The sequence below is a fragment of the Hemicordylus capensis genome, chromosome 3, assembly GCF_027244095.1.
Source record: "Hemicordylus capensis ecotype Gifberg chromosome 3, rHemCap1.1.pri, whole genome shotgun sequence".
Classification (NCBI taxonomy): Eukaryota; Metazoa; Chordata; class Lepidosauria; order Squamata; family Cordylidae; genus Hemicordylus; species Hemicordylus capensis.
This window is the reverse complement of record NC_069659.1, coordinates 165,734,098-165,758,018: the sequence shown is the minus strand read 5'-3', so window position 1 is coordinate 165,758,018 and position 23,921 is coordinate 165,734,098. Positions and strand designations below refer to the sequence as shown.

Here is a 23,921-nt window from a genome sequence, read left to right as displayed (position 1 = left end):
TGAGCACCATGGTGCTTGGTAACGTTTGAATAGGTCTCACATCCCCCTGAACAGAAAAAGGGTGTTCCTTTTAAAGCACTGAACCTCCTCTGCCTCTACTTAAAACCCTCTCTTCTCCCTTCCTTGGAGAAGTCACTTTCTTCTTCAGTCTTATTTACTTTACCCAAGACTCAAGTCTCACCCCCTTAAAACCCTCCTGCCAACTAAGTGGCTCCCATCTTGGGCCCAGCCAATAAATTGTCATTCCTTTTCCCCAACATTCCAAACAGGGTTTTCCAGGCAACGCAGGGAATGCTCTTCTGAAGAGCCCTGGCTGCACACCTTATGCTCTGTTAATTCTGTAGTGACCACACTATTCTTACATGCACTAAAATAACATTTCACACAGCTCTGTAACAATACAATTTAAAATACCTATACGCAATAACTGTGAACAAACAATCCTGGATTGGCTGCAAGGGCTCTGCTCCACGTGGCTAAGACCCATTTGTTGAGCAAGTGGAACAGGGCCTTCTTAGTGCTTGCCCTCAGGCTGTGGAGTTCCCGCTCTCCCAGCCTTTAGGCGAAAACTGGACTGCCCTTTTTTATCCAGGCTTTTGGCCAATGAATTGCCCCCGCTCTTTTTAATGACATTTTGTGATTGTTTTTATCTTCTTGTTAACTATCTTGGGGTCTTAAGACAAAGGGTGGTATAAAAAATATAGATCTATCCATCCACCCCCGGCATCTCCAGGTAGGGCTGGGTCAGAAAGACTCTTGCCTGAAACCTTGGAGAGCCGCTGCCAGTCAGCAGTATATAGACAACACAGAGATAGATGGGATCTGACTCGGCATAAGGCAGCTTTTTATGTTTCCATTCACACACAAACATGCTCTCATTGCACAACACGTTCTCATTCACAGAAAAACATATCTGAATAGATTAGTCATAATCCAGAAGAACGATTTCCCTAGAGTTACGTCTTCGCCTACAGCAACAAGTCCCCCCCCCCCCCTCAAAGTCCCCAATCCGCGGTTAAAACGCTCTCGGCTTTCTAGAGATTTTCAGCCAGGGTTAACCCCACCCATTCCTTCAGGCCACGCCTCTATCCCTCCTTGCATCTTCGGAACCTCAGGAACTTCTCGGGTAGTGCTGCTGCTGTTGCGTTCGTCGCCGATTGGAACCTTGCTTTGACCAATGAAAATCGCCTACCCCAGGGTCCTGAAAAGAAGGGGGCGGGTGTCGGAAGTGAGAGAGCAGCTCTATTGGAGGGATTGATAGATGGGGCGGTGCTTGAGCTTTGACTGTAGCCTTGCGTGGCAGCCGTTGCAAAGGATTCTTGTAGGGGAAAGGGGTCATGGCGGTGTCCGTGCCGGCTTTTTGGGCTGGGATGATGTTTCTGAGTTTGTTCCTGCGCGGTACCGAAAGCTCTCCGCGCAAGGCGGTGGCTGCTCGGCTAGCAGCGAAGTGGCAAGCGACCCCATTGCTGCTGGAGGCAAGGTGCGTGTGGTGCGGGGAAAGGGCTCCCGCTCCCTGCAAGAGTGAGGGACTTATGCCTCGAAATGATGACGGCCACTGGAGGGAAGCCGCAGGGAGCAATCGACTCCTTTGCCGCCGCCCCCAGCCTTTGGGTGGGAAAACCTTCCTTCACAATAGATCTTTCAGGGGGTAGACAGTAGGGCTGTAAACACGTCTTCTCCTAAACCGATCTGTCTCAAAAGTAATGGGTTGGGTTGGGGATAATGAATGAGAGAGGAAGCAGAGACACTTTTCTTGCCTTCCAAGGTGCGTAAGGGGAGCAAGGAGGAAGGGAACCCCAACACAGCTGTAGGCAAGGAACAGGATGGAGGCGATCATGTCCTTTTTCCACCTTAGCAAACCCCACAGAGGAGGTAAAGTGTGGGTAACAAGTAGCTTGAAGTTGTAATTCACAAATCAAACAGGTGCCCCTGCGCTGTATTTGTTTCAGCCGTTTTGTTGTATGTGTATATCACTTTAACTGGCTTGTGGCTCACTATTGTATTGAAGGGGCACCAAGTCACAAAATAACTCTATGTCAGCTTTCTTACATGTCCTGCAATCACAAGAGTGGCAGCAAACTGAGAATTCTGCCTCTAGCAGTCCCATGAATGCAATACTGTAGGATGTCAGAAGAGAGATGTAACCTAACATTATTGCATGGAATAATATATGTGGCTGACAACAAGTCCATACCTCAAGGTGTTTGATGCATATGACTTCAAAGTATTGATCAGTGTCACCACTTCTAGTGTCTCTGGTGCCAAGTAAATATTCTAAGTCCTCTGCTCAGGCTAAACTTTGTCACCAAAGAGAAGAAGATGAATCACTGTGGACTAAGTACTTTTAAACAAAGTGTTATGTTGTACTTAGACAGAGACTGTCTTTTCTATCATACTGATCAGTGGTGTTCAGTTTGGTGTCCTGTTGCTCCTCCCGCCACCCCAAAATAGATGCATCTGAATTCAAGCTATGTCTTAGCAATAAATAAACTAGTAAGTAACCAGTCTCTGTCTTCTGGGGTTGTGCTACTGACTTGTTTAAACTATAGAAGTCTGCTGTTAATTGAAGATATTGATTAGCTTTTTATGTTGATTACTGAGAATGCCATATTCTGAATAAATTAATAAAAGGAAGGGCAAATGACAACACACCCTAAATGTGCTCTCAGATGTATATTAATAGCTTAAAGGAGTGAGAGGAAAACTGAGATAGTTGGAAAAGCTGCTTATGAACACCTAAGCACAAAAACACATAACCTCTTGATTAGATCATACAATGACATTTTAAGGCACAACCCATTCATTGTTGAATTAAAAACCATCTTGTTAATGTTCACTTAGTCAGTCAGTGCAATGTCTGGGGTTAAAAGCTGCCAAAGGCCACTCAACCAGTGTTTTTCAGCAGTGAGGATTCAATATACATCTCTTACCCTCAAATATGTGAGGAAGAATGAAGTAATGGAACTTGTATGTCTTCTCATACTTGGTTTTCATCTACTCATTTTACAGTGCAGGCCTGCCTGCTGAGCTCATGGCTGACCGAATGCCTACTATAATTCCGAGTTAGTTTTATCAGACTTGTTAAATCTTATCTCTGTTGTGGACTTGAAAGGTGACCTTAGGTGTCTCCATTTAAACTCAGTTCACTATCTGCAAAATGATGCAACTGCCAGGTTGATGGTACAACTGCTACATAAAAGATTGATAACTGACTGCGAAATATACTTGTGGAGCCCCAGCCCATTAGCTGCAGAGGCTCTGTGGATTTCAGTTCTGTTGATTTCAGTGAAATTTCATATTGTTTTATCACAAATATTTATATACGGCTTTGCAAGAAGAACTTCTCCAAGAAGTTAACATAGGAGAAGAAAACAGAATATGGTTCCTTGTTCCAAATGAGCTTGCAATCTAAAAACAAAGACATCAGCAACAGCCGCTGTGATGAATAGGGACAGTTGCTTTCCCTGTGCTACATACAAGAGAGCCAGTACTATAAAAGATGCCTCTTTGTCTGTTTAGCAAACGTTAAGTTGCAATGTCTAAATTGTGGTGACACGCGCTATTTGGTTATAATCTGTAAGGTTTTTGTTCTTGAGAATTATTTTTCTAATATTTTTGGCGGTGTAAAAATATGATAAATTATTAATAATAATAATAAATACATAATAATAATATTTATATACCACTTTTCAGCAACAAAAAATTCTCAAAGCAGTTTGCCTTTAAATGGAAAACAAAATATTTTCTCACTTCCTCTGGTGATACGCCCATCCCGGGGTTGGGGACCTCCTAGTTAATGGGTGATCTGAGAGATGGGTCTGTGATCTGCATGTAGACCACATGGTGATATGCCTGCTGGTGCGAAGGTTGAGGACACCATGCAACATCTAGATAGGCTGTTAGGCAGTGCTGGGGAGGAGTCAGCTGTTGTAGTGCACATCAACACCAACAATGTTGCGAAATGTAATTGAGAAGCCAAATTTAGGCTGCTAGGTAGCATATTAAAATCCCAGGACCCCTAGCGTAGATTTTTTGAAGTGCTACTTGTTCTATGCGCAGGGCCAGTGAGACAGGCAGAGCTGCACGGTCTCAGTACATGGATGAGATGGTAGTGCCGGGAAGAGGGGTTTCGATTCGTTAGGCACTGGGATACATCTTGGGGCAAGCAAAGCCTGTACAAAAGAGACGGACTCCAATTGAACCAAGGTGGAACCAGACTGTTGGCACTTAAAATAAAAAAGATCGCAGAACAGCTTTTAAAATGATGCCGGGGAATTGCCGACACCAACTGGGAAGTATCTGGTTCACAAGCAAAACTCCCTAATGTACAAGTGTTTCAAATAAACCAGAAGGGGACAGAGTAGGACCAGAAGTTGAGAAGATGAAAGCACATGACAGCTGGTTAAAAAGATCAAATTATGGTAAGGGAGATAGCACACACAAACGCCAGGTAAGAGACTTGGCATATAGGTATTTATATACCAATGCCAGAAGCCTCTGAGCCAAGATGGGTGGGCTGAAGTACTTGGTTGCTAATGAAAACATAGATATAGTGGGCATAACGGGAACCTGGTGGAACAGTAAGAACCAATGGGACACTGTTATTCCTGGATGCAGACTCTACAGAAAGGAAAGGGAGGGGCAGATTTGGGGTGGAGTAGCACTCTATGTTAAAGAAGGGATAGAATCTAACAAGCTAGAAAACCTAGAAGGACCGGCATCCCGCACAGAAACATTACGTATGACAATACTAAGACTGAAAGGAAATGTGTTGATAGGGATGTGATATCGCCCCCCACCTCCGATCAAAACATAGAAAGTGACTTGGAGTTGGAATAGCAGATCAGAGGGGTGTCAAAGAGAGACAGCTGTAGTAGTGGGTTACTTCAATTATCCTCACTAGACTGGGCAAATTTACGTGTGGGTATTGACAGAGAGGCCAGATTTCTAGACATGCTAAATGACTGTGCCTTAGAGAGAGAAGATGACCTTGGACTTAATCCTGAGTTGTGCCCAGGAACTGGTGTGAGATGTCAGAGTTGTAGAACCTCTGGGGAACATCGTGAAATCCAGTTCAGCTGATATGTGAATCCAAAACAGATGCGTTGGACTTTAGAAGAGAAAACTTCTCAAAAATGAGGGGACTGGTAAAAAGGAAGAGGAAAGCGAAAGTCAAGGGGGTCAAATCATTCCAGAAAGCATGGAACTTATTCAAAACCACAATAACTGAAGCTTATGAAGCTCAGTTGGAATGTATACCGAGGCGGAGGAAAGGCACCAACAAGTTCAGGAAGATACCACCATGGCAAACAAGTAGATTCAGGGGAGCTATAAAAGGGAAGAAGACTTCCTTCAGAAAATGGAAGTGCTGCCCAAAGGAAGAGAACAGAAAGGAACATTAACTCTGGCAAAAGAAATGTAAGGAAACAATAAAAGATACAAAAAGAAAGTTTGAGGAGCATATAGCTAGAAGTGTTAAGAGGAATAAAAAAAAATTATTTAAATATATCAGAAGCAGAAAACCTGTCAGGGAAGCGGGTTGGACCCTTAGATGATGAGGATATAAAAGAACTACTACTTCTGGCAAAAGAACGACTACTTCTGATGAGGATGTGAAAGTAATTATTAAGGAGGATAAGAATGCAGAGAAAGTAAATGAGTTCTTTGCATCTGCCTTCAAGGCGGAAGATACTGACCATATCCCCATTCCAGAATTGAGCTTCTTGGGCATGGAGGCTGAAGAACTGGGCCAGTGATGAGAGAGGCTGTTCTAAACTTAACCTAAAGTTAACTTAACCTGAACCTTCTAAAGTTAACCCTGCTAACTTTTGTTTGTTTGTTTGTTTAAACTTCTGTACTGCCCAAATGTTCATCTCTGGATGGTTAACATAAAAACAATTAAAATACATATAAAGTTAAAACAATGCAACAATTTAAAAACAGCCATAAAATTAAAAACAGACAATTTTAAAAAGCTGGGAAAGCTTGGGTGAAAAGATGGGTTTTTAGGTGTTGCCAGAGATGGGGAGGATCGTATCTCAGCATGGAACACATTCCACAATCTTGGGGCAGTGACCGAGAAGGCCCGTCTCTGTGTAGCCACCAGACGAGTTGGTGGTAACTGGAGACGGACCTCTTCAGACGACCTCAATGGGCAGTGTGGGTCATAGTGAAGAAGTCGCTCTCTTAAATACCCAAGGCCTAAGCTGTTTAGGGCTTTGTAAGTTACAACTAGCACTTTGTATTTTGCCCGGAAACCTATTGGCAGCCAGTAAAGCTCCATCAGCAGAGTAGTAATGTGGTCTCTTCAAGATGATCCAGACACCAACCTGGCTGCCGCATTCTGAACCAACTGAAGTTTCTGGACTACGTACAAAGGCAGCCCCATGTAGAGCGCATTACAAAAGTCAAGTCTGGAGGTTAACAACAAATGTACCACTGTTTTGAGGTCTTTGATCTTAAAAAACGGGCGCAGCTGGCGTATCAGACGAAGCTGATAGAAAGCACCTCTGGCCACCGCCTCAACCTGAGAAATCAAGGAGAGGTGTGAATCCAGAAGTACTCCCAGACTGCAAGCCTGTTCCTTTTGGGGAAGTGTGACCCCATCTAGATCAAGATCGTCTAGGGAGTTCTGACCCTGCACAATAAGTACCTCTGTCTTATCTGGATTCAGCTTCAGTTTATTCTCCCTTATGCAGCCCATTACTGCTTCCAGGCAGGCATTTAGAGAGGATATGCCAGCTCCTGAAGAAGTTGGCATGGAGAAGTAGATCTGGGTGTCATCAGCGTACTGGTAATGCCCAGCTCCAAATCCCCTGATGTTTCAAGTGATGTCCCAGTGGTTTCAAGTAGATGTTAAAAATCATTCGAGAGAGTATGGAGCCTGGGATGCCATACTTGCTCAGAATCTGAGCCTCAGATCTTGAAGAGCAACAGTCTCCAATCAACACCATCTGGAATCTGTCTGAGAGTGAAGAGCAGAACCACTGTAAAATAGTGCCTCCCACCCCCAACAGCCTCAGATATTCCAGAAGGATACTATGGTCGATAGTATTGAAAGCCTCCAAGAGATCCAAAAGGACCAACAGAGTTACACTTGCTCTGTCAATTCCCAATTGGAGATCATCCATCAGGCCGACCAAGGCAGTCTCCATCCTATAGCCTGCCCGAAAACCAGTTTGAAATGAATCTAGATCATCAGTTTCCTCCAAGACCGTCTGGAGCTGAGAGGCCACCACCCTCTCAATTACCTTTCCCAGCCATGGGAGATTGGAAACTGGCCTATAACTGCTCAACTCTGAGGGATCTAATGCAGGCTTCTTTAGAAGAGGTCTAATGATTGTCTCCTTAAGACAAGGAGGCATCCTGCCCTCCCTCAGAGAAGCGTTTGTGATTTCCACCAGGCCGCCTACAATAGCCTCCCTGCTAGATAGAACAAGCCATGTTGGACAAGGGTCAAGAGAACAAGTGGTAGGTCTCACCGCTCCAAGCAGCTTGTCAACATCCTCAGGAGTCACAAACTGAAACCGATCCAGTCGAATTGCATAAGAGGGGTTGCTGGACACCTCCAGTTCAGATATCAAATTAACTGTGGAGTCTCCATCTAGATAGGCCCGAATCCGAGAGATTTTATCATTTAAAAACTCTTTAAACACATCACAGTGGGTAACTGATGACTCCAAATTCTGGTTCAAGGGAGGGGGGGCTTTTAATGTGGTGATTCTCTTTATTTAGCAGGGGAAGAGTAACTGGCCCTATCCACCCCCAGCGCTGTACCTCCAGTGACTGTTGCTGGTGTCTATCTTATGTTTCTTTTAGATTGTGAGCCCGTTGGGGACAGGGATCCATCTTATTTATGTATTATTTATCTGTGTAAACCGCCCTGAGCCATTTTTGGAAGGGCGGTATAGAAATCGAATTAATAATAATAATAATAAATAAATAAACTGTCTTAAAAAACAAAAAATCAACAAATTGCCAGGGCCAAATGGCATCCACTCAAGACTACTGAAGGAACTCAAATGTGAAATTGCTGATCTCCTAGCAAAAATATGTAACTTGTACCTATAATCAGGCTCTGTACCAGAGGATTGGAAAGTAGCCATTGTAACTCCCATTTTCAAAAAGAGATCCAGGGTGTATCCAGGAAACTACGGGCCAGTTAGCTTAACGTCTGTGCCAGGTAAATTGATGGAAAGCATACTTAAGGACAAAATTATTAAACATATAGAAGAATAGGCCTTGCTGAAGGAGAACCAGCATGGCTTCTGCAAGGGCAAGTCTTGCTTCACTAACTGTTTGGAGTTCTTTGAGGGTGTCAACAGGCATGTAGATAAAGATGATCCAGTTGACATAATATACTTGGACTAACAAAAAGCTTTTGACAGAGTTCCCCACCAAAGGCTCTTGAGTAAACTTAGCAGTCATCTGATAAGGGGACAGGTTCATGTGTGGATTGGTAACTGGTTGAAGGACATGAAACAGAGGATAGGAATAAATTTACAGTTTTCACAATGGAGGGAATTAAGAAATGGGGTCCCTCTGTACAGGGAACTGTACTAGGACCAGTGCCCTTATTCATAAATGATCTAGAAGTTGGGGTAAGTAGCAAAGTGGCCCTGAAGTATTTAGACAGTGAAATCCAAAACAGATTGTGAGGATCTCTCCAAACTGGGTGAATGGGCTACAAAATGGCAAATGTGGTTCAAGGTAAACAAGTGTAAAGTGATTAATATTGGGGCAAAACCCCTCAACTTCTAATATACACTGATGGGGTCTGAGCTGTCAATGCTGACCGAGAGAGATCTCAGGGTCATAGTGGACAGCTCATTGAAAGTCTCAATTCAGTGCACAGCAGCTGTGAAAAAGGCAAATTCCTTGCTAGGGATCATTGGGGACTGAAAATTAAAAATGCTAATATTATAATGCCCTTATGCACATCTATGGTGTGGCCACATGTGGAGTACTGTGTGCATTTCTGGTCACCATATCTTAAGAAGGACATTGTAGAATTGGAAAAGGTGCAGAAGAGAGCAACCAAGTTGATCAGGGGGCCTGGAGGACCTTCCATATGAGGCAAGGTTACAGAATCTGGGGCTTTTTAGTTTGGAAAAGAGGTGACTATGGGGAGACATGATAGAGGTGTATAAAGTTATGCATGGAGTAGAGAGAGTGGACAGAGAATTTTTTCTCCCTTTCTCACAACACTGGAACCAGGTTTCATCCCATGAAACTGATTGCCAGGAAATTTGAGACTCATAAAAGGAAGTACTTTTTCACACAGCATATAATTAATCTATGGAATTCTCTGTCACAGGATATGGTGATGGCAAACCACCTTAGATGGCTTTAAAGGGGGATTAGACAAATTCATGGAGGACAGGTCTATCAATGGTTACTAATCTGTTGGCTATAGACTACCTCCAGCCTCAGAGGCAAGATGCCTCTCAATACCAGTTGCAGGGGAGCAACAGCAGGAGAGAGGGCATGCCCTCACCTCTTTCCTGTGGGCTTCCCAGAGGCATCTGGTGGGCTACTGTGCAAAACAGGATGCTGGACTAGATAGGTCTTGGGCCTGATCCAGCAGGGGGTTTACAATTTAGAGACAAACCCGCAACAGCACTAGAGAGACACTTTGTTGGGCTCAACAGAGACAGTTGTTCTGCAAAATATAAGAGAACCACTGGTTGAAAGGTGCCTCTTGGCCATTTCTAGCACCATTATGTTCCTGTAACTCAGACAGTTTTCATTGCTACTTTGGTGTTCCTGTATCTCAGACAGTTTTCATTGCTACTTCGGTGTGAGCAGTGGATTGCAGTCTTATACATGCTTCTCTCCCCCCGCCCCAGCTAGCCAATAATGTGTGTGTCATGAACTGTACTAATAGATAACTCATTTTTTAACAGTGAATTCATTGCAGAAGAAAACAATGAACACTTTTGGCAGTTTTTAGAAACAGTGAAAGAACTATCAATATACAAGAAAGGAGGTAAGTGATCCCTTAGGCTAATTAGTCTGGTAATGTTCTTCTTTGAATGGTTTGCAAACTTTAAATCCACACTTTATTGTCCAATCTGCCTTTAGTAGCACTACACTTCCAGGTTCCTTCGTGTAAAAATGGAAACAGCTCAAGAGATGTTTGTGCCTGAGCTGGCAAGTCCAAACTGTGTCCATGTGGTAAAAAAGTAAATGACTGACAAGTTGTCACTGTCTAATGACATCCCCAAATCTGCTGAATGAAGTAACCCATCTTGCCATGCCTAAAAGGTTTATTCTGGCCCTACTTTTAAACTGGGTATTAACTTTTGTACTGTCCCCTTTATATTTCTTGTTGTTCCTCGTCCTTCCCTGCACCTTCTCCTTAGTTATCAGAGGTGTTTTCCATTTTGAATTTCTATTCCAGGAGATTTTGGAGATATTTCTATCCCACCCAGGGGCATAGCTACAATTGATCAAGGTGGGGGGAAATGTCCCTAGGCCTCTGAGGGAGAGATGGCCCATCAGCTGAAAAGAGCTTGCTCTTTGCTCTCCCCACTTGCTTCTCCGAAGAAGGAGATATGGAGGTTGTGTGGGGAATCAGTGGTGCATCTTTACTTTTTGTCCCAGAGCCCACTCCAACCTTACTACACCTCTGATTTCACATACGCCTTGGGGCAACTAAAAATTTGCAAAATGTTAAGCTGGTGGGCTGAGACAATCTAAAATGATCAAAGGTCATCCATGATTCTAGCCAAACTGAAAATGAATTCAAATAATTTTAAATTCCTTGTTCTGTCCAACCGGATAACCAGTTTACAATAGGAACCACAGCAGCAGACTTCACCAGCAAGGTGCTGTACAGTTCTCTTCTACATGAGTTTCAATGCTATAAATAACAGGTACAGGAATCTAAATAAAAATTGGTCCTACTAATAAGAGCTCAAAAACAGATATGTAATTTTAGGTGTACCTCAGATATATGTCTCAAATATATCCTAATATACATTATTAAGTACACTTCAGTACCGTTTATAATATTGTAATATCAATACAATAAAGGGGAAAGATCTCTCAGGCAAGACATACAGGTGAAACTCGAAAAATTAGAATATCGTGCAAAAGTTCATTAATTTCAGTAATGCAAATTAAAAGGTGAAACAGATATATGAGATAGACGCATTACATGCAAAGCGAGATAAGTCAAGCCTTAATTTGTTATAATTGTGATGATCATGGCGTACAGCTCATGAGAACCCCAAATCCACAATCCCAGAAAATTAGAATATTACATGAAACCAATAAAACAAGGATTGTAAATAGAACAATATCGGACCTCTAAAAAGTATAAGCATGCATATGTATTCAGTACTTGGTTTGGGCCCCTTTTGCAGCAATTACTGCCTCAATGCGGCGTGGCATGGATGCTATCAGCCTGTGGCACTGCTGAGGTGTTATGGAAGACCAGGATGCTTCATTAGCGGCCTTCAGCTCTTCTGCATTGTTTGGTCTCATGTCTCCCATCCTTCTCTTGGCAATGCCCCATAGATTCTCTATGGCGTTCAGGTCAGGTGAGTTTGCTGGCCAATCAAGCATAGTAATCCTATGGTCATTGAACCAGGTTTTGGTACTTTTGGCAGTGTGGGCAGGTGCCAAGTCCTGCTGGAAAATGAAGTCAGCATCCCCATACAGCTCGTCTGCAGAAGGAAGCATGAAGTGCTCCAAAATCTCCTGATAGACGGCTGCGTTGACCCTGGACTTAATGAAGCACGGTGGACCAACACCAGCAGATGACATGGCTCCCCAAATCAACACAGACTGTGGAAACTTCACACTGGACTTCAAGCATCTTGCATTGTGTGCCTCTCCATTCTTCCTCCAGACTCTGGGTCCTTGGTTTCCAAATGAGATGCAAAAGTTGCTCTCATCAGAAAAGAGGACTTTGGACCACTGAGCAACAGACCAGTTCTTTTTTTCTTGAGCCCAGGTAAGACGCTTCTGACGTTGTTTGTTGTTCAGGAGCAGCTTGACAAGAGGAATACGACATTTGAAGCCCATGTCCAGGATCCGTCTGTGTGTGGTGGCTCTTGATGCACTAACTCCAGCCTCAGTCCACTCCTTGTGAAAGTCCCCAACACTTTTGAATGGCCTTTTCCTGACAATCCTCTCCAGGCTGCGGTCATCCCTGCTGCTTGTGCACCTTTTTCTTCCACACTTTCCCCTTCCACGTAACTTTCTATTAATGTGCTTTGATACAGCACTTTGGGAACATCCAACTTCTTTTGCAATTACCTTTTGAGGCTTTCCCTCCTTATGGAGGGTGTCAATGATGGTTTTCTGCACAACTGTCAAGTCAGCAGTCTTTCCCATGATTGTGATTCCTAATGAACCAGACTGAGAGACCATTTAAAGGCTCAGGAACCCTTTGCAGGTGTTATGGATTGATTAGCTGATTGGAGTGGGACACCTGGAGCCTAGACTGTTGAATCTTTTCACAATATTCTAATTTTCTGGAATTGTGGATTTGGGGTTCTCATGAGCTGTACGCCATGATCATCACAATTATAACAAATTAAGGCTTGACTTATCTCGCTTTGCATGTAATGCGTCTATCTCATATATCAGTTTCACCTTTTAATTTGCATTACTGAAATTAATGAACTTTTGTACGATATTCTAATTTTTCTAGTTTCACCTGTATGTTAGTTCTATATGTCTCTGCGTTCAAATCGCACCCCTAAATTGCTTCAATCTCTTCATACTGGCTCTCTCCTCCAAAAGCCCACCAGCTTAACATATAAGTTAATACACTCTATCTCTCATTTAATGTTGATGGGATGGAAAAGGCTAGAAGATCCATGATTTGTTTAGGAAATTTCCTTTTGTTAAGTATTGGAGAATAACACATTACAAAACATACTTTATTAAACATATATGTTACAAGATTCAGTTATCCCACTTATTGAAAGTTTCAATAAATTTTGTTTCTTATTATTACTTATATAGGTCTTAATTTAGAAGTAGGACATTAGAGCAAGGGAACTTATATTCCCCTCCCTATAGAATACAGAATCTTATCAGTAATACCTAATATCATTTTTCGTGTCTGTGATGCTCAAACCACAGAGCATTGGAGATGTCTTGGCCTGTGTTCGAAATAATTGTATCATATCTACTTTATACATCATAGTTGGGTTGGCTCTCTCCTCTTCAGACCGTTTGATAGTGGGATGATCAATCATGCTGGGACAGACCTTTTCTTTTCTAATTTCCTCTTGTGGGGTTCAAGATTCTTTACTGATTGCTACTGATGTCTGATGCCTAGTTTAGGACCCTTTAGATTCAACTAACACTATTGTATTTTTTCTTCGTTTTGGTTTTGAAGGATAAGACTTCAAATGTATATAAACTTGTTTGGTCTTTTTGGAGTCTCAGAGATGTAACCTTTCTGTTTCCACTTGTAATACTAATAAAAGCATTTAAAAATTACAAAATAATAAAATGGTAAAACTATAAATAATTAGTAGAGAAGCAGACAAAAACAGTGAGCCTGTCGGTAAAAAACAAACTTTCAAACATTAATCATCCTATTACCATATTTTCACATATATAATTCGTGGGTTATACTTTTTTTGTTTCCTGTGAAGTGGGGTGCAGGGAATTAAATGAGTACGGGTTATGCAAAATTTATTTTCATTCCTCGCTCAGTCTTTCTGTCCCACCCCACCCCCCAATATCATCCCCGCTATTTCTCTTTCCTCTGCAGGAATGCTGAGCTGTACATTTCTTTTAAATGGGTGTTGTTGCTTTTGGTGCTGCCACCACTATGGTTCCATCTTCCCAAATGCCCACCCATTTGCTCTTTCCTTCACCTGCTATCAGAACTAGCTCTTTCAGCCCACCCCTCTGGTTTCCTCACAGAGTTGGCTTGTAGATTATCTGTGCCCGTATGGGAAACACCCAGGTGTGAGCTATGTCAAATTTAAAAACATAAATGCTAATTTCCCCACAGGGTATACTTGGGTGCAAGTTATAGCAGTGTGCAGAGTATATGTGTAAAAATACAGTAAAAGAAAAAACAAATGTCATAAAAAACCGCTTAATTCCCTTCAAAGCCCAATGGACTTTGGTACCTAAAAGATAGTAATGAAGGTGTTTCAGGCATATGGAATCAATTCCATAACTTGGTGCCACCACAGAAAAAGCCCTATCTGACAGTCATCTGCCTTACTTCAGAAGACAGGGAATACTAGGAGATGGGCCTCCAATGAAAACTGACAGGCAGGTTTGTGTGGGGAGAAAACCAACCCTTCGGATACCTCAGTCCCAACTACCACATTGAATTGAGCCTGGAAACACAGTAGCAGCTGGTAGAGATCTTTTAACTCTGGCATAATGTGTTTGTGGCAGTTGGTTCCAGTTAACAATTGGTAGCTGCCAGTTGTAGTTTGTGGGCTACAAACTATAGTTCGTAGTTTCTAAGGGCAGCTCAATGTATGACACCCAACAGTTGTCTAGCTTGTTAGTTAGAGATACCCTCACTTATTTGGCAAAGAAGAGCAACAGGGAGGAATCGTGTTTTACCTCACCACATCGAAGTTCCTGGTTTGTGCCAAAGAATACCATTGTTTTTGCATTTATAGCAACCAGAACCTGCATTCTAAGAATAGGGAAGCACATATAAAGGGTTCAGGAATAACAAGGGATAAACCAAAACAGAAATAAGATATCATATCAGCAGAGTTCCTCATTCCATCAGCAGAGGAACTCTGGACTGAACAGGATAATACCTAACGGAGCCTACTATGTGCCATTTTACAGTAGGGTAGAATAGTGGAGCATATAAATTTATGTTCATGTTGTGTAGTGCAAACCTTGGAATTTAGCAGGTCCCTTGCTATTTATTTATTTATTTATTTATTACACTTTTATAGCGCCCCACACTCGTGTCTCTGGGCGGTTCACAATATCTGAGCAGTGATTACAATGCTATCTGAGCAGTGATATCTGACCAGTGGTTACAGTGCTGTCAGATGATAAGGAGTAAATGTGCCTGTCATACTGCAAACCCTCATTAATCAAGGCGGGGGTGGGGGTGGGAATCAGTAAAATTATTCTAAATGCCAGGAGAAAGCCATGACCTCTTCTATCTGTCACTCTAAGATACCAGCCAGTTAGAAGTCTGGGTAGAGAAGGGGAGGTGATCTCCAAGTCAGACATGGGAACATGGGAAGCTGCCTTATACCAAGTCAGACTTGTTATTATCTACACTGACTGACCGTGGCTTTCCAAAGTTTCAGGCAGGAGGCTTTCCCAGCCTTACTTGGATATGCCAGAGATTGAACCAGAGACTTTCTGCATGAAAAGCAAATGCTCTACTGCTGATCAATGGCCTTGTAGACTCTAAAGTTGTCTCTACATAACAATGTCTCCTCCAAGTGAGGACTTGGGCCAGTGATTCACACATGCAGATTCACCATTCACTATCTTATATTTAGAATCTCATTACTCAAAGAACTGCTGCTGAATATGTTAATTGCTTTGACTGATGTAGGGCCAAATTAGAATGCCAGACACTGTCTGGAAAAAGCTAGGTATAATATTGTGACAAAGGAACCTGGGCAGACAGTGCATAGTACAGCCTACATATACTGTCATGGACTAAGCTCAGGAAATGTCTCTGCAGATCCTCACAGGATTTGACAGCAATGGGATGTTTCATACCTGTGAACCAGCTGCCTATTTTCTCCATTCTCATGGAGTGCCATGGTGTGAGCTGGCTCTGTGTGGATATGTGTGTGTGAACCAGCTTAAATCTCATTTAAGCACTTAGTAGTGAATTAAAAATGCAAATACATGTTTAATTTGTCTAAGCCTTAGGGTAGATTACAGTATGTTCCAAAAACTGAAATATAGTCGACTAAAACACTTTATCACCACCAAATGGCTGTGCACTTAGTGTAGTCTGTGCAGAATAAGTTAGAAACAGCAATCATTAAACACTTCGTTGTGGTGCTGTGAGGGTTCTTATTTTAATCTTCAGTCCTTAAGGACTTGCCCAGGTGCTCCATCAGGTTTGCAGCCCTAATTGCTGTTTGTTAAAGCAAAATTATATACATAACAACTCAGTGGAACAAGAGCCTGTTTTCGACTCTTTGTTTATCTGTACTCTTTGTACTACTTTCCCCGCTCCTCTACATAACGTTGTGCTATAAGCTTCCATTTTTCCCTTTGCCTTTTCTTCAGCACAGCAATTTGTTTGCAGCATTCTGACATCTGTCATCACTTATTCTGTTTTTCATCTGGTATAATAATTAGTCATAATATAAAAGAATATTACCTGTCATTTCTTCAAACCTCTCTGCCACTGATTCAGAGATGCCAGGCTGGGAGGAAAGCAAGTGTGAGATTTTGCAGAAGTGCATCTTAAGATATGTAACAGTCGCTGTTACAAATCTTCTCCCCACCCCCCTCAGAAATACTGGTGGTGACTTTGTAACTGGTACAGTCATATCCATGTCTGTTTTCTTACTTCAAGGTCTGTTCCTGTGTCTTCTCCGCTCTGGAGTCCATGTGGGGCCAAACAAGCTAACCCCATAACCCCATCTGGTTCTTGGGCAATTGGCTTTAGTGAAGTAAAACTTTAACACATCTTATATTTTAGCAGTGTTTATAATTTGTAAAACTCCACTTTTGCATGTGTGTTATATAGACACAAATCAAATTTTGGTATATATTATGTAAACTGCCTAGAGATGCATATGTTGGACAGTAAAGAAATATGCAAAATAAATTTATTTTTTAATTTGGTAGATATGCTATCTTGAGCTCCTTGGATGGAAGGCAAGAAATAAATTAAATGTTTGTTTGACTGAATTCATTAATAATTGTGGCCACATAGTAATATTGGACATATTTATTTTTTGTATACAGTTTCTGAACAATCTTATTACAACTTAATATTGAAGAAAGCAGGACAGTTCCTGTCAGATTTACAGATTAATCTGTTGAAGTTTTCTCTTTCCTTACGAGCCTACTCTCCAGCTATTCAAATGTTTCAGCAGGTGTGTAAAATCGACTAGTGCTTGCTAGGAATTTGTGTGTGTGAAAGATACCTGTGCTATTTGGCTACAATTCACAAACTACTTGGTAACTGCTTTACATATATCAGCCCCAAGCAGAAGTTGCTTTAAATGGTTTCCAGTGGTGACTGGCTTCCTACAGCAAAGCCATTCATGTGCAGATGCTTGCAAAATAGATTAGAAGACTTTCTCCATACTTCCACAGACCCTACTACATCCAAAGTGTTTTGCAGTTATGTGGAGAAAATCCCTGATCTGTTGGGATGCTTTTCAGACAGCAGGATTTACTGTGGGTTTACTGCAAGGCTTTTCTGCGAGTTCGGGGCATTATGGATACTCTGATGCAAAAAGAGGATTTTTTTTTTTAAACCCCAGACATAAATTGGGCTAGGTTCCAGTATGGAGGGGAAAACCCGAAGCGTGTGTGAAATGCTCTCTGAAATATCATATGGACTTTGGGGTAAATCTGGCCGATATGTGAACACACACCCAAAGTTAAGTCGCTGTCTGAAAAAGCTCCTTTGAACTACTACTGTTTGTTATGTGGTAACAGCTAGGGATGTGCAAACAGGTTTGACGTCGAACATATTCGAGTTTGAACTGGTTTGGTTTGAGAGTTCGGGGTTGAACTGAACCATTCCCAATTCAGTCTGACCTCAGGCCGTTGAGGAGGTTCACAAGTCGTTCATTCATATATATATATATATATATATATATATATATATATATATATATATATATATAAAATTATCACCCTCTCCTCCCCCACTGAGCTTCCTTGTGACAAAAATCGCCTGGTTTGGGTGTTTGGCCCTTTCTGGGCCTTTCCCCCATTGTGGTGACCATTTTGGAGGCCACCACGCATGCACTATGGGCCTCTACATCTCTGAATGGCCGGGTCATGACCCAGGCCATGCAGATGCCCATTACGCATGCGCGGCAGCCTCCAAAATGGCCACCACGATGGGGGAAAGGCTCGGAAAGGGCTGAAGAATGCCAACTGGGCAATTTTTGATGTGAGGAGGGCCAGCGGGGGGGGGGAGGTGAAACTCCAGAAACCGCTCCCCCCATGGCCTCAGAGAAGTCCCCCGGAGAGGGTAAGTACTAAACTGACTCTTGAACACACCCAGACCAAACTGGGGGGTGGGTCAATGGGAGGCAAAACCAAACTGTCCTGGCCCTGTCCGGTTCGAACTCGAACTGACCCAGGCCAGACGGTTTTTTGCACACCCCTAGTGACAGCCACCAGATGGAGCAATTTAAAGTAGCCTCAACATGGTGTCTGCCTTGTGAACACCAGCTCTTATTCTGGAAAAGTGCTGTAGTCTTTTGCAGGAGTAGTCGGGAGAAAATGTGTTTTTGGTTTGCATCATCTGGCCTGTTAATATGCTATCCAGCCTCAACAGTTTATCCAGGATGATGCTGGAAGCAGGCCTCAGGGGGTCTCCTTTCTTCCATACTGTAAGCTGGAGCACATAAGGGATCTAGGGGAACCCATGTTATAATAAACCCAGGATTTCCCAGTTTACTTGTTAGGTTTCACCTGCTGGAAAGGAATGGAGGCTGAAATGTGGAGCTTAAGAATTGCTCTCAGTCTCTCCTTGCACAGGCTCCAGGGGGTAATCTAGCTGGAAGCTTCTCCAACTTACTTCTGATCATGAGCACCAGCCTAGTATATAAAACTACTTCTCTTGCTCAGGATGATCCGAGAGTAGAAAATCACTTTTTATTCTCTGATAGTCATCTTGCCCTCTAATCCCTACAGAGCACTGTGCCTGTCTTTCCTGTAGTTTCTGGATAGCTATTACTAGAGAAATCTGTAGCAGCTGGGTGGAGAACAAATAAAATGTGCTAGAAGGAACAACAGCTCATCTGGCTTGACAGAAAGTGTTGTGCATTAAACCTACACAGATGTGGAGAAGAAATCTACATTCCATTGATGTTGACACCAGAACTCAAGCAAATCATAATGGGTGTGGATTGCATTAAAGACATGTTTGGAAATAAGTGAATTGATGTCATTGTCTCAGAAACCAGTCAGCAATGTATAAAATCAGCTTTTTGAGGGCTGTACCCTATAAAAAATTTAGTAGTATATTTCTGTCATGCAAGATAGCAGAGAGAAGGCAAATTCTTCCTCGAAAGCTCACAGCCAAAGTGTACCGAGATGCTTGCTTATAGTAATCTCCAGGACTGTGTTCTCTTCTCAGCTGACCCGGGGAAGTGGGAAATGCATATAAGTAAGACCCCTTTTGCCAATTATTGTCAAAAATGTTTGTTAAGCTATGCGAAACCAAAAAAACTATCATCTCAGATGTCCAAATCATTGTTGGTGGGAATTCTAAGAAACCAATATGGGATGTTATTTTTAGCGGTTTAATCTTTTCATTATTTTCTCCTCACATAATCACTGCTTAGATGCACAATGTGATAGCAACTGATGAGTTGTTTTAATCAAAGGAAGGTGCATCACTTTTAGGATGAAATGCAATTAAGCCAGTTGGGTTGAGTGTAATTGTTGAAACGTTAGATTGCAGCTGATGAGCCGCCTCCGAAAGGTTGCAGTGCATTTGTGGTTATCCATGGGAAGAGCACCTGCAAGACTAATGAAATTAAGAAGCTTTTGAAGAAGGCTGCTGGAAGGTAATTGTAATGAGCTGTATTGAGTGATCACTCTCTCGCTTTTCCCCATTAGGAAAAATAAAAGTGATATAGTAGAATAACTGCCTTTGTTCTTATCATGTGAACTTGTATGTTAAGGTCAATGATGCACATTAGTCAAAGAAGCCACTTCATGTTCCTTGTGCTATTGTAAGATTCCACAGTCATGCCATTTCTTTTTGGGTCAAAAAATATCTCCAACCCTGTTGTAGGCCTCCACTGCAACTGATGAGCAGAATGAGTTTTCTGCCACATTCTCTCAATGATAGAAAATCATTGGAGCCTTCCTTTCCTTGATATCATCCCTTTCCAAGCCCCGCCCACTTCAGATACAGCCTTTCAATTGAGTTCAGAAAATACCAACTCACTTGACCAGACATCATTCATGGCCTAAAAGAAAAACAATTAACTTTTGTACAACTTCCCTTTCTGTCCATCTGGAGGCAATCTTTGCTCATCAGTAGTGACTAGGGAAATGGTTATCGATGGGTCTGTTTCCATAGCAGTTTTGGCATCTGTATCTGTTTTGGCATCTCCAAGGGTTAGATATGTTATTTGGGAGATGAAATAATGTGGGAGATGAATTTTCTCCATGTTGAAATCCCTAAAAAGGTTTTTGAGGAAAGGGAAAAATTCCAAGTAAACTAAGCAGTGTTCCCTGACCACTTATCAGGTGTACACATACCCCTTGTGGCTTTTGCTCAGTCTATACTACTTTCTTGTTCTCTGTGTGCGCTAGCATTTGTACGCAACGCTAACTCCAAGGGTTAGATATGCTCTTTCAGCCCTTTTATCCCCACAGTTCAAACTTGCACACCCCATCTCGGTTGTTGGCAGTGTACAGAGCTGATGAGGTACAGCTTAGATTCTAAGAGTCTTCATGGTTAGATTTCCTTGATTGGACCCCAAGGTGTTCTAGGGGAAATGGTACCCAGTTTTCCTTGAAAATTTCAATTATTTTGGTTGAATGGAAGCATTCTATACTGGTCTCAAAATGAGTCCTGGACTTACAGGCGAACCTTGCCATTTGCAGACCTGATGAGGTTCCATGTATCCATGGTTGGGTAACTGACACCCAACCTCTGCATATGCAGGGGAAATGTGTTAGGGTTAATTTCTGTATACCTGTGGTTTCGGGGTGGCCAGAAATGACTTCAGAGGTCATTTCTGGCCACCATTTTAAGGAAAGGGCCATTTTGTGGCTCATTTGTTTTTTAAAAAAATTCCCCATGGAAAATCATGGGGAAATGTCAGATTTTGGACTTTGGGGGGCCATTGAGGGACAGATGCAGGGGTCTGGGCACATTATGCATGGTGGGGCACATTATTTCCATCCTTTATTGCAGGCTTTTTTCACTATTTTGCAGCCTCCGGGAACCTAATCCCCCCCCCGGCATTCCCATTGACTTAATGCCTTGTTATCCGTGGTTCCATTATCTGCAGTTGTAAGAGAGAACAGAACCCTAGCAGATAACAGGGTTCACCTGTACTGCTTTTCTTGTCTTGCTCCTTGTGGATATCGTACTTACAGAAGCTAACATGGAAACTGGAGGACTAAATACTACATGTAAATAGTGTAGAACTGCAAAGTCATTAAATAGTTAACGGAGCTTTGTTGCATTCCTATACATGCTTTACCTGCATTGAAAGCTACACTAATTTTGGATTAGCTATACAGTGTTACTTTGATCTAGACTTCACTAGAATGCAGATCCTATTTTTCTATAGCTCACTATTTAGCATTTATATCTCAGGCATGGTGAAAGAATTGCTACTGTGGCATAAGACTTGAAAACAAAGCCTGAATCCAACTGGAGTTTGAACGGCTCAAATCTTCTTTACTGATTGCATTGTACTTGGTCCAATAGCTATAATGAAAAGTAAGCAATAAGAAGTCTGCGTGTTACAGGATAATTAAAATATACTAGCCCTGAGTGCTTTGTGCTTGCTCTTGTGTAGCTTTTATCTTTATAAAATTGCCCTGTGGCAGAAGTTGAATTTCGTCTTTAATTTCAAACTGGTGCTCAGCTACCTCTGTAACCCTTTATAGCAATTGTGATGTCCTTTCCATGTTTTACCTGTTTTGTCGATTGCTCAATAACCAGGAAAAAGAGTCGTGTCTCTTCCCTTCTGCCACACTCATTCAAGCATCTTTCATTCTGAGCTGAAAAGTTATTTGTTCTTAATCCAAGGCCCAAGCCGTATCTGTTCAAAGGAGACCATAAATTCCCTACGCTCAGTGAGGCTGCCCCAATAGTGATCCTTTATGCTGAAATGGGTACAAAAGACTTTGCCACGTTTCACAAAGTTTTGTCTGAAAAAGCACAAAAGGAGGAAATTGTTTACGTTCTCCGACACTTTATCAAGGTAGGTATGTGCAAAAGTGATATTTGGTTGGTTGGTTTTTTTAACCTTTTATATCCTGCTCTTCCTCCAAGGAGCCCAGAGCGGTGTACTACATACTTAGGTTTCTCTTCACAACAACCCTGTGAAGTAGGTTAGGTGAGAGAGAAGCAACTGGCCCAGAGTCACCCAGCAAGTATCATGGCTGAATGGGGATTTGAACTCAGGTCTCCCCGGCCCTAGTCCAGCACTCTAACAAGTACACCACACTGGCTGGACCACGACACCATGTTGGCTCATGCATTTTATGATGATGGTTGGAAGCAGACTACTATACACTATGGGTCACATTGTAACTCATCTCAAAACCCTAAATCCATGTAGCCTAATATTTTTGAAGTTGTTCAGCTTCTTACTTTTCAATGTTGTTAAAATTTTAAAAATAAATTTGAAGCACTCACCAGTTTGGAACAGGTTTACTTTTTATTCAGCAATCGGGTAGAATACTGCCCACACATGTTGTCATCTCCACAAGTAATGGTTATACTTTTTTTTGTTAAATGCAAGTTAAAGATTTAGGAAAGGGGCTTGGAATATCCCTGAGTGGGACCTTGCCCCTATAGTCCCACTGCGGCTATGCCCCTGTATGATAGTACTATCTCCATTTAGTACATTCAATCAAATATATTGACACTACCAAAAATGGTGGAAAAGAGAAGTTGGGAAGACTAATCTGATCCATCTGGTGCCTCTTTTTTTCCAAATCTAGCAACCATTTATGCCAATAACATTCTAGAAACATTAGACCTTTCCTGCATCCTTACAAAGACAGTACCCAAACATAACCAATATGAGTTTAGCAGACACGTGACATTTCTGAAAATCTACTCCCCACCCTGCCATGTAAGGCAAGTAGCATTGCCAAGTGCTATATGTTCCAAGATCGAACATAAATAAAACTTGGTATCCTCATTATCAGATTGTCAGAAATGATAAGGCTATTTGGGAAAGTTTCCCAAATTCCGGATACCTGGAGCACAGATTTCTGAACTATAATTGGAGATGTGTTTCACTCTTATGAACACACACACACACACACACACACACACACACACACACACACACTCTTTCTTAGTCACCTTCAAGAACAATGAGCAAGCATCCAAGGGTAGCTCATTCTTTCTTTTGCCCAGTCAGTTGGGAATAAGAATGAGTCAGGGATTCCTCTGTGCCTGCTGGGCTGGCTATAGCATGGACTATATCAGGGAAGCCTGCCAAGTCCTTTGTCTTAGAATGATGTTGCTGCCCTTCAATAGTAGATTGAGGGACATAAGAATAGCCCTGCTGGATCAGGCCCAAGGCCCATGTAGTCCAGCATCCTGTTTCACCCAGTGGCCCACCAGATGCTGCTGGAATCCACAGGCAGGAGTTGAGGGCATGCCCTCTCTCCTGCTGTTACTCCCCTGCAACTGGTACTCAGAGGCACCCTGCAGAGGAATCAGTGCTGCATGGGACCTCCTAGTTCTGCGGGACATTGAATAGATACATCCAGTGTGCTGACTGACTTCAGCCTCTCCCTCCTGGTGCCTTAATGTTCCACAACTCACAACTTGGGGTTGCTGAACTATGGCATTATTGGCATTTTGGTGCCTAGCATCTATGATCACCTGGCAGCACTTATCACATATTTAGCATCAACAGGTTGGTCTGTATCATTCAACATCTGACTCAAAAGTCCTGGATTTTCCACCTGGTTCTGGTATCATTCATGCCATCTGGGACTTCTACTTGATCCTAAATACTTTCCCCCTCTAATTTCTTAGTTGAAAGCTCTTTCAGTGTCCTTGAGGTCACTGGAAG

The 23,921-nt window shown here is 42.3% G+C and overlaps 1 protein-coding gene across 5 annotated transcripts in view; it reads left to right on the top strand.

Moving 5' to 3' along the window:
• Nucleotides 1-1,252: 1,252 nt before the first annotated feature.
• UGGT2 (UDP-glucose glycoprotein glucosyltransferase 2) overlaps nt 1,253-23,921 on the top strand; it is a 130,776-nt gene continuing 108,107 nt past the window's right edge. For 2 of the 5 annotated variants that reach the window (XR_008319566.1, XM_053310132.1), the window contains exons 1-5: nt 1,253-1,480; nt 9,906-9,988; nt 16,909-17,039; nt 19,588-19,700; nt 21,911-22,085. Coding sequence is in view for 2 of the 5 variants with exons in the window: in XM_053310132.1 (XP_053166107.1) it covers nt 1,338-1,480; nt 9,906-9,988; nt 16,909-17,039; nt 19,588-19,700; nt 21,911-22,085 (645 nt within the window). In the remaining 3 variants the exon portion in view is untranslated. Of the gene's footprint in view, nt 1,481-9,905; nt 9,989-16,908; nt 17,040-19,587; nt 19,701-21,910; nt 22,090-23,921 lie in introns of those variants that run through there. The other 3 variants (XM_053310133.1, XM_053310134.1, XM_053310135.1) reach the window with 3 other exon arrangements.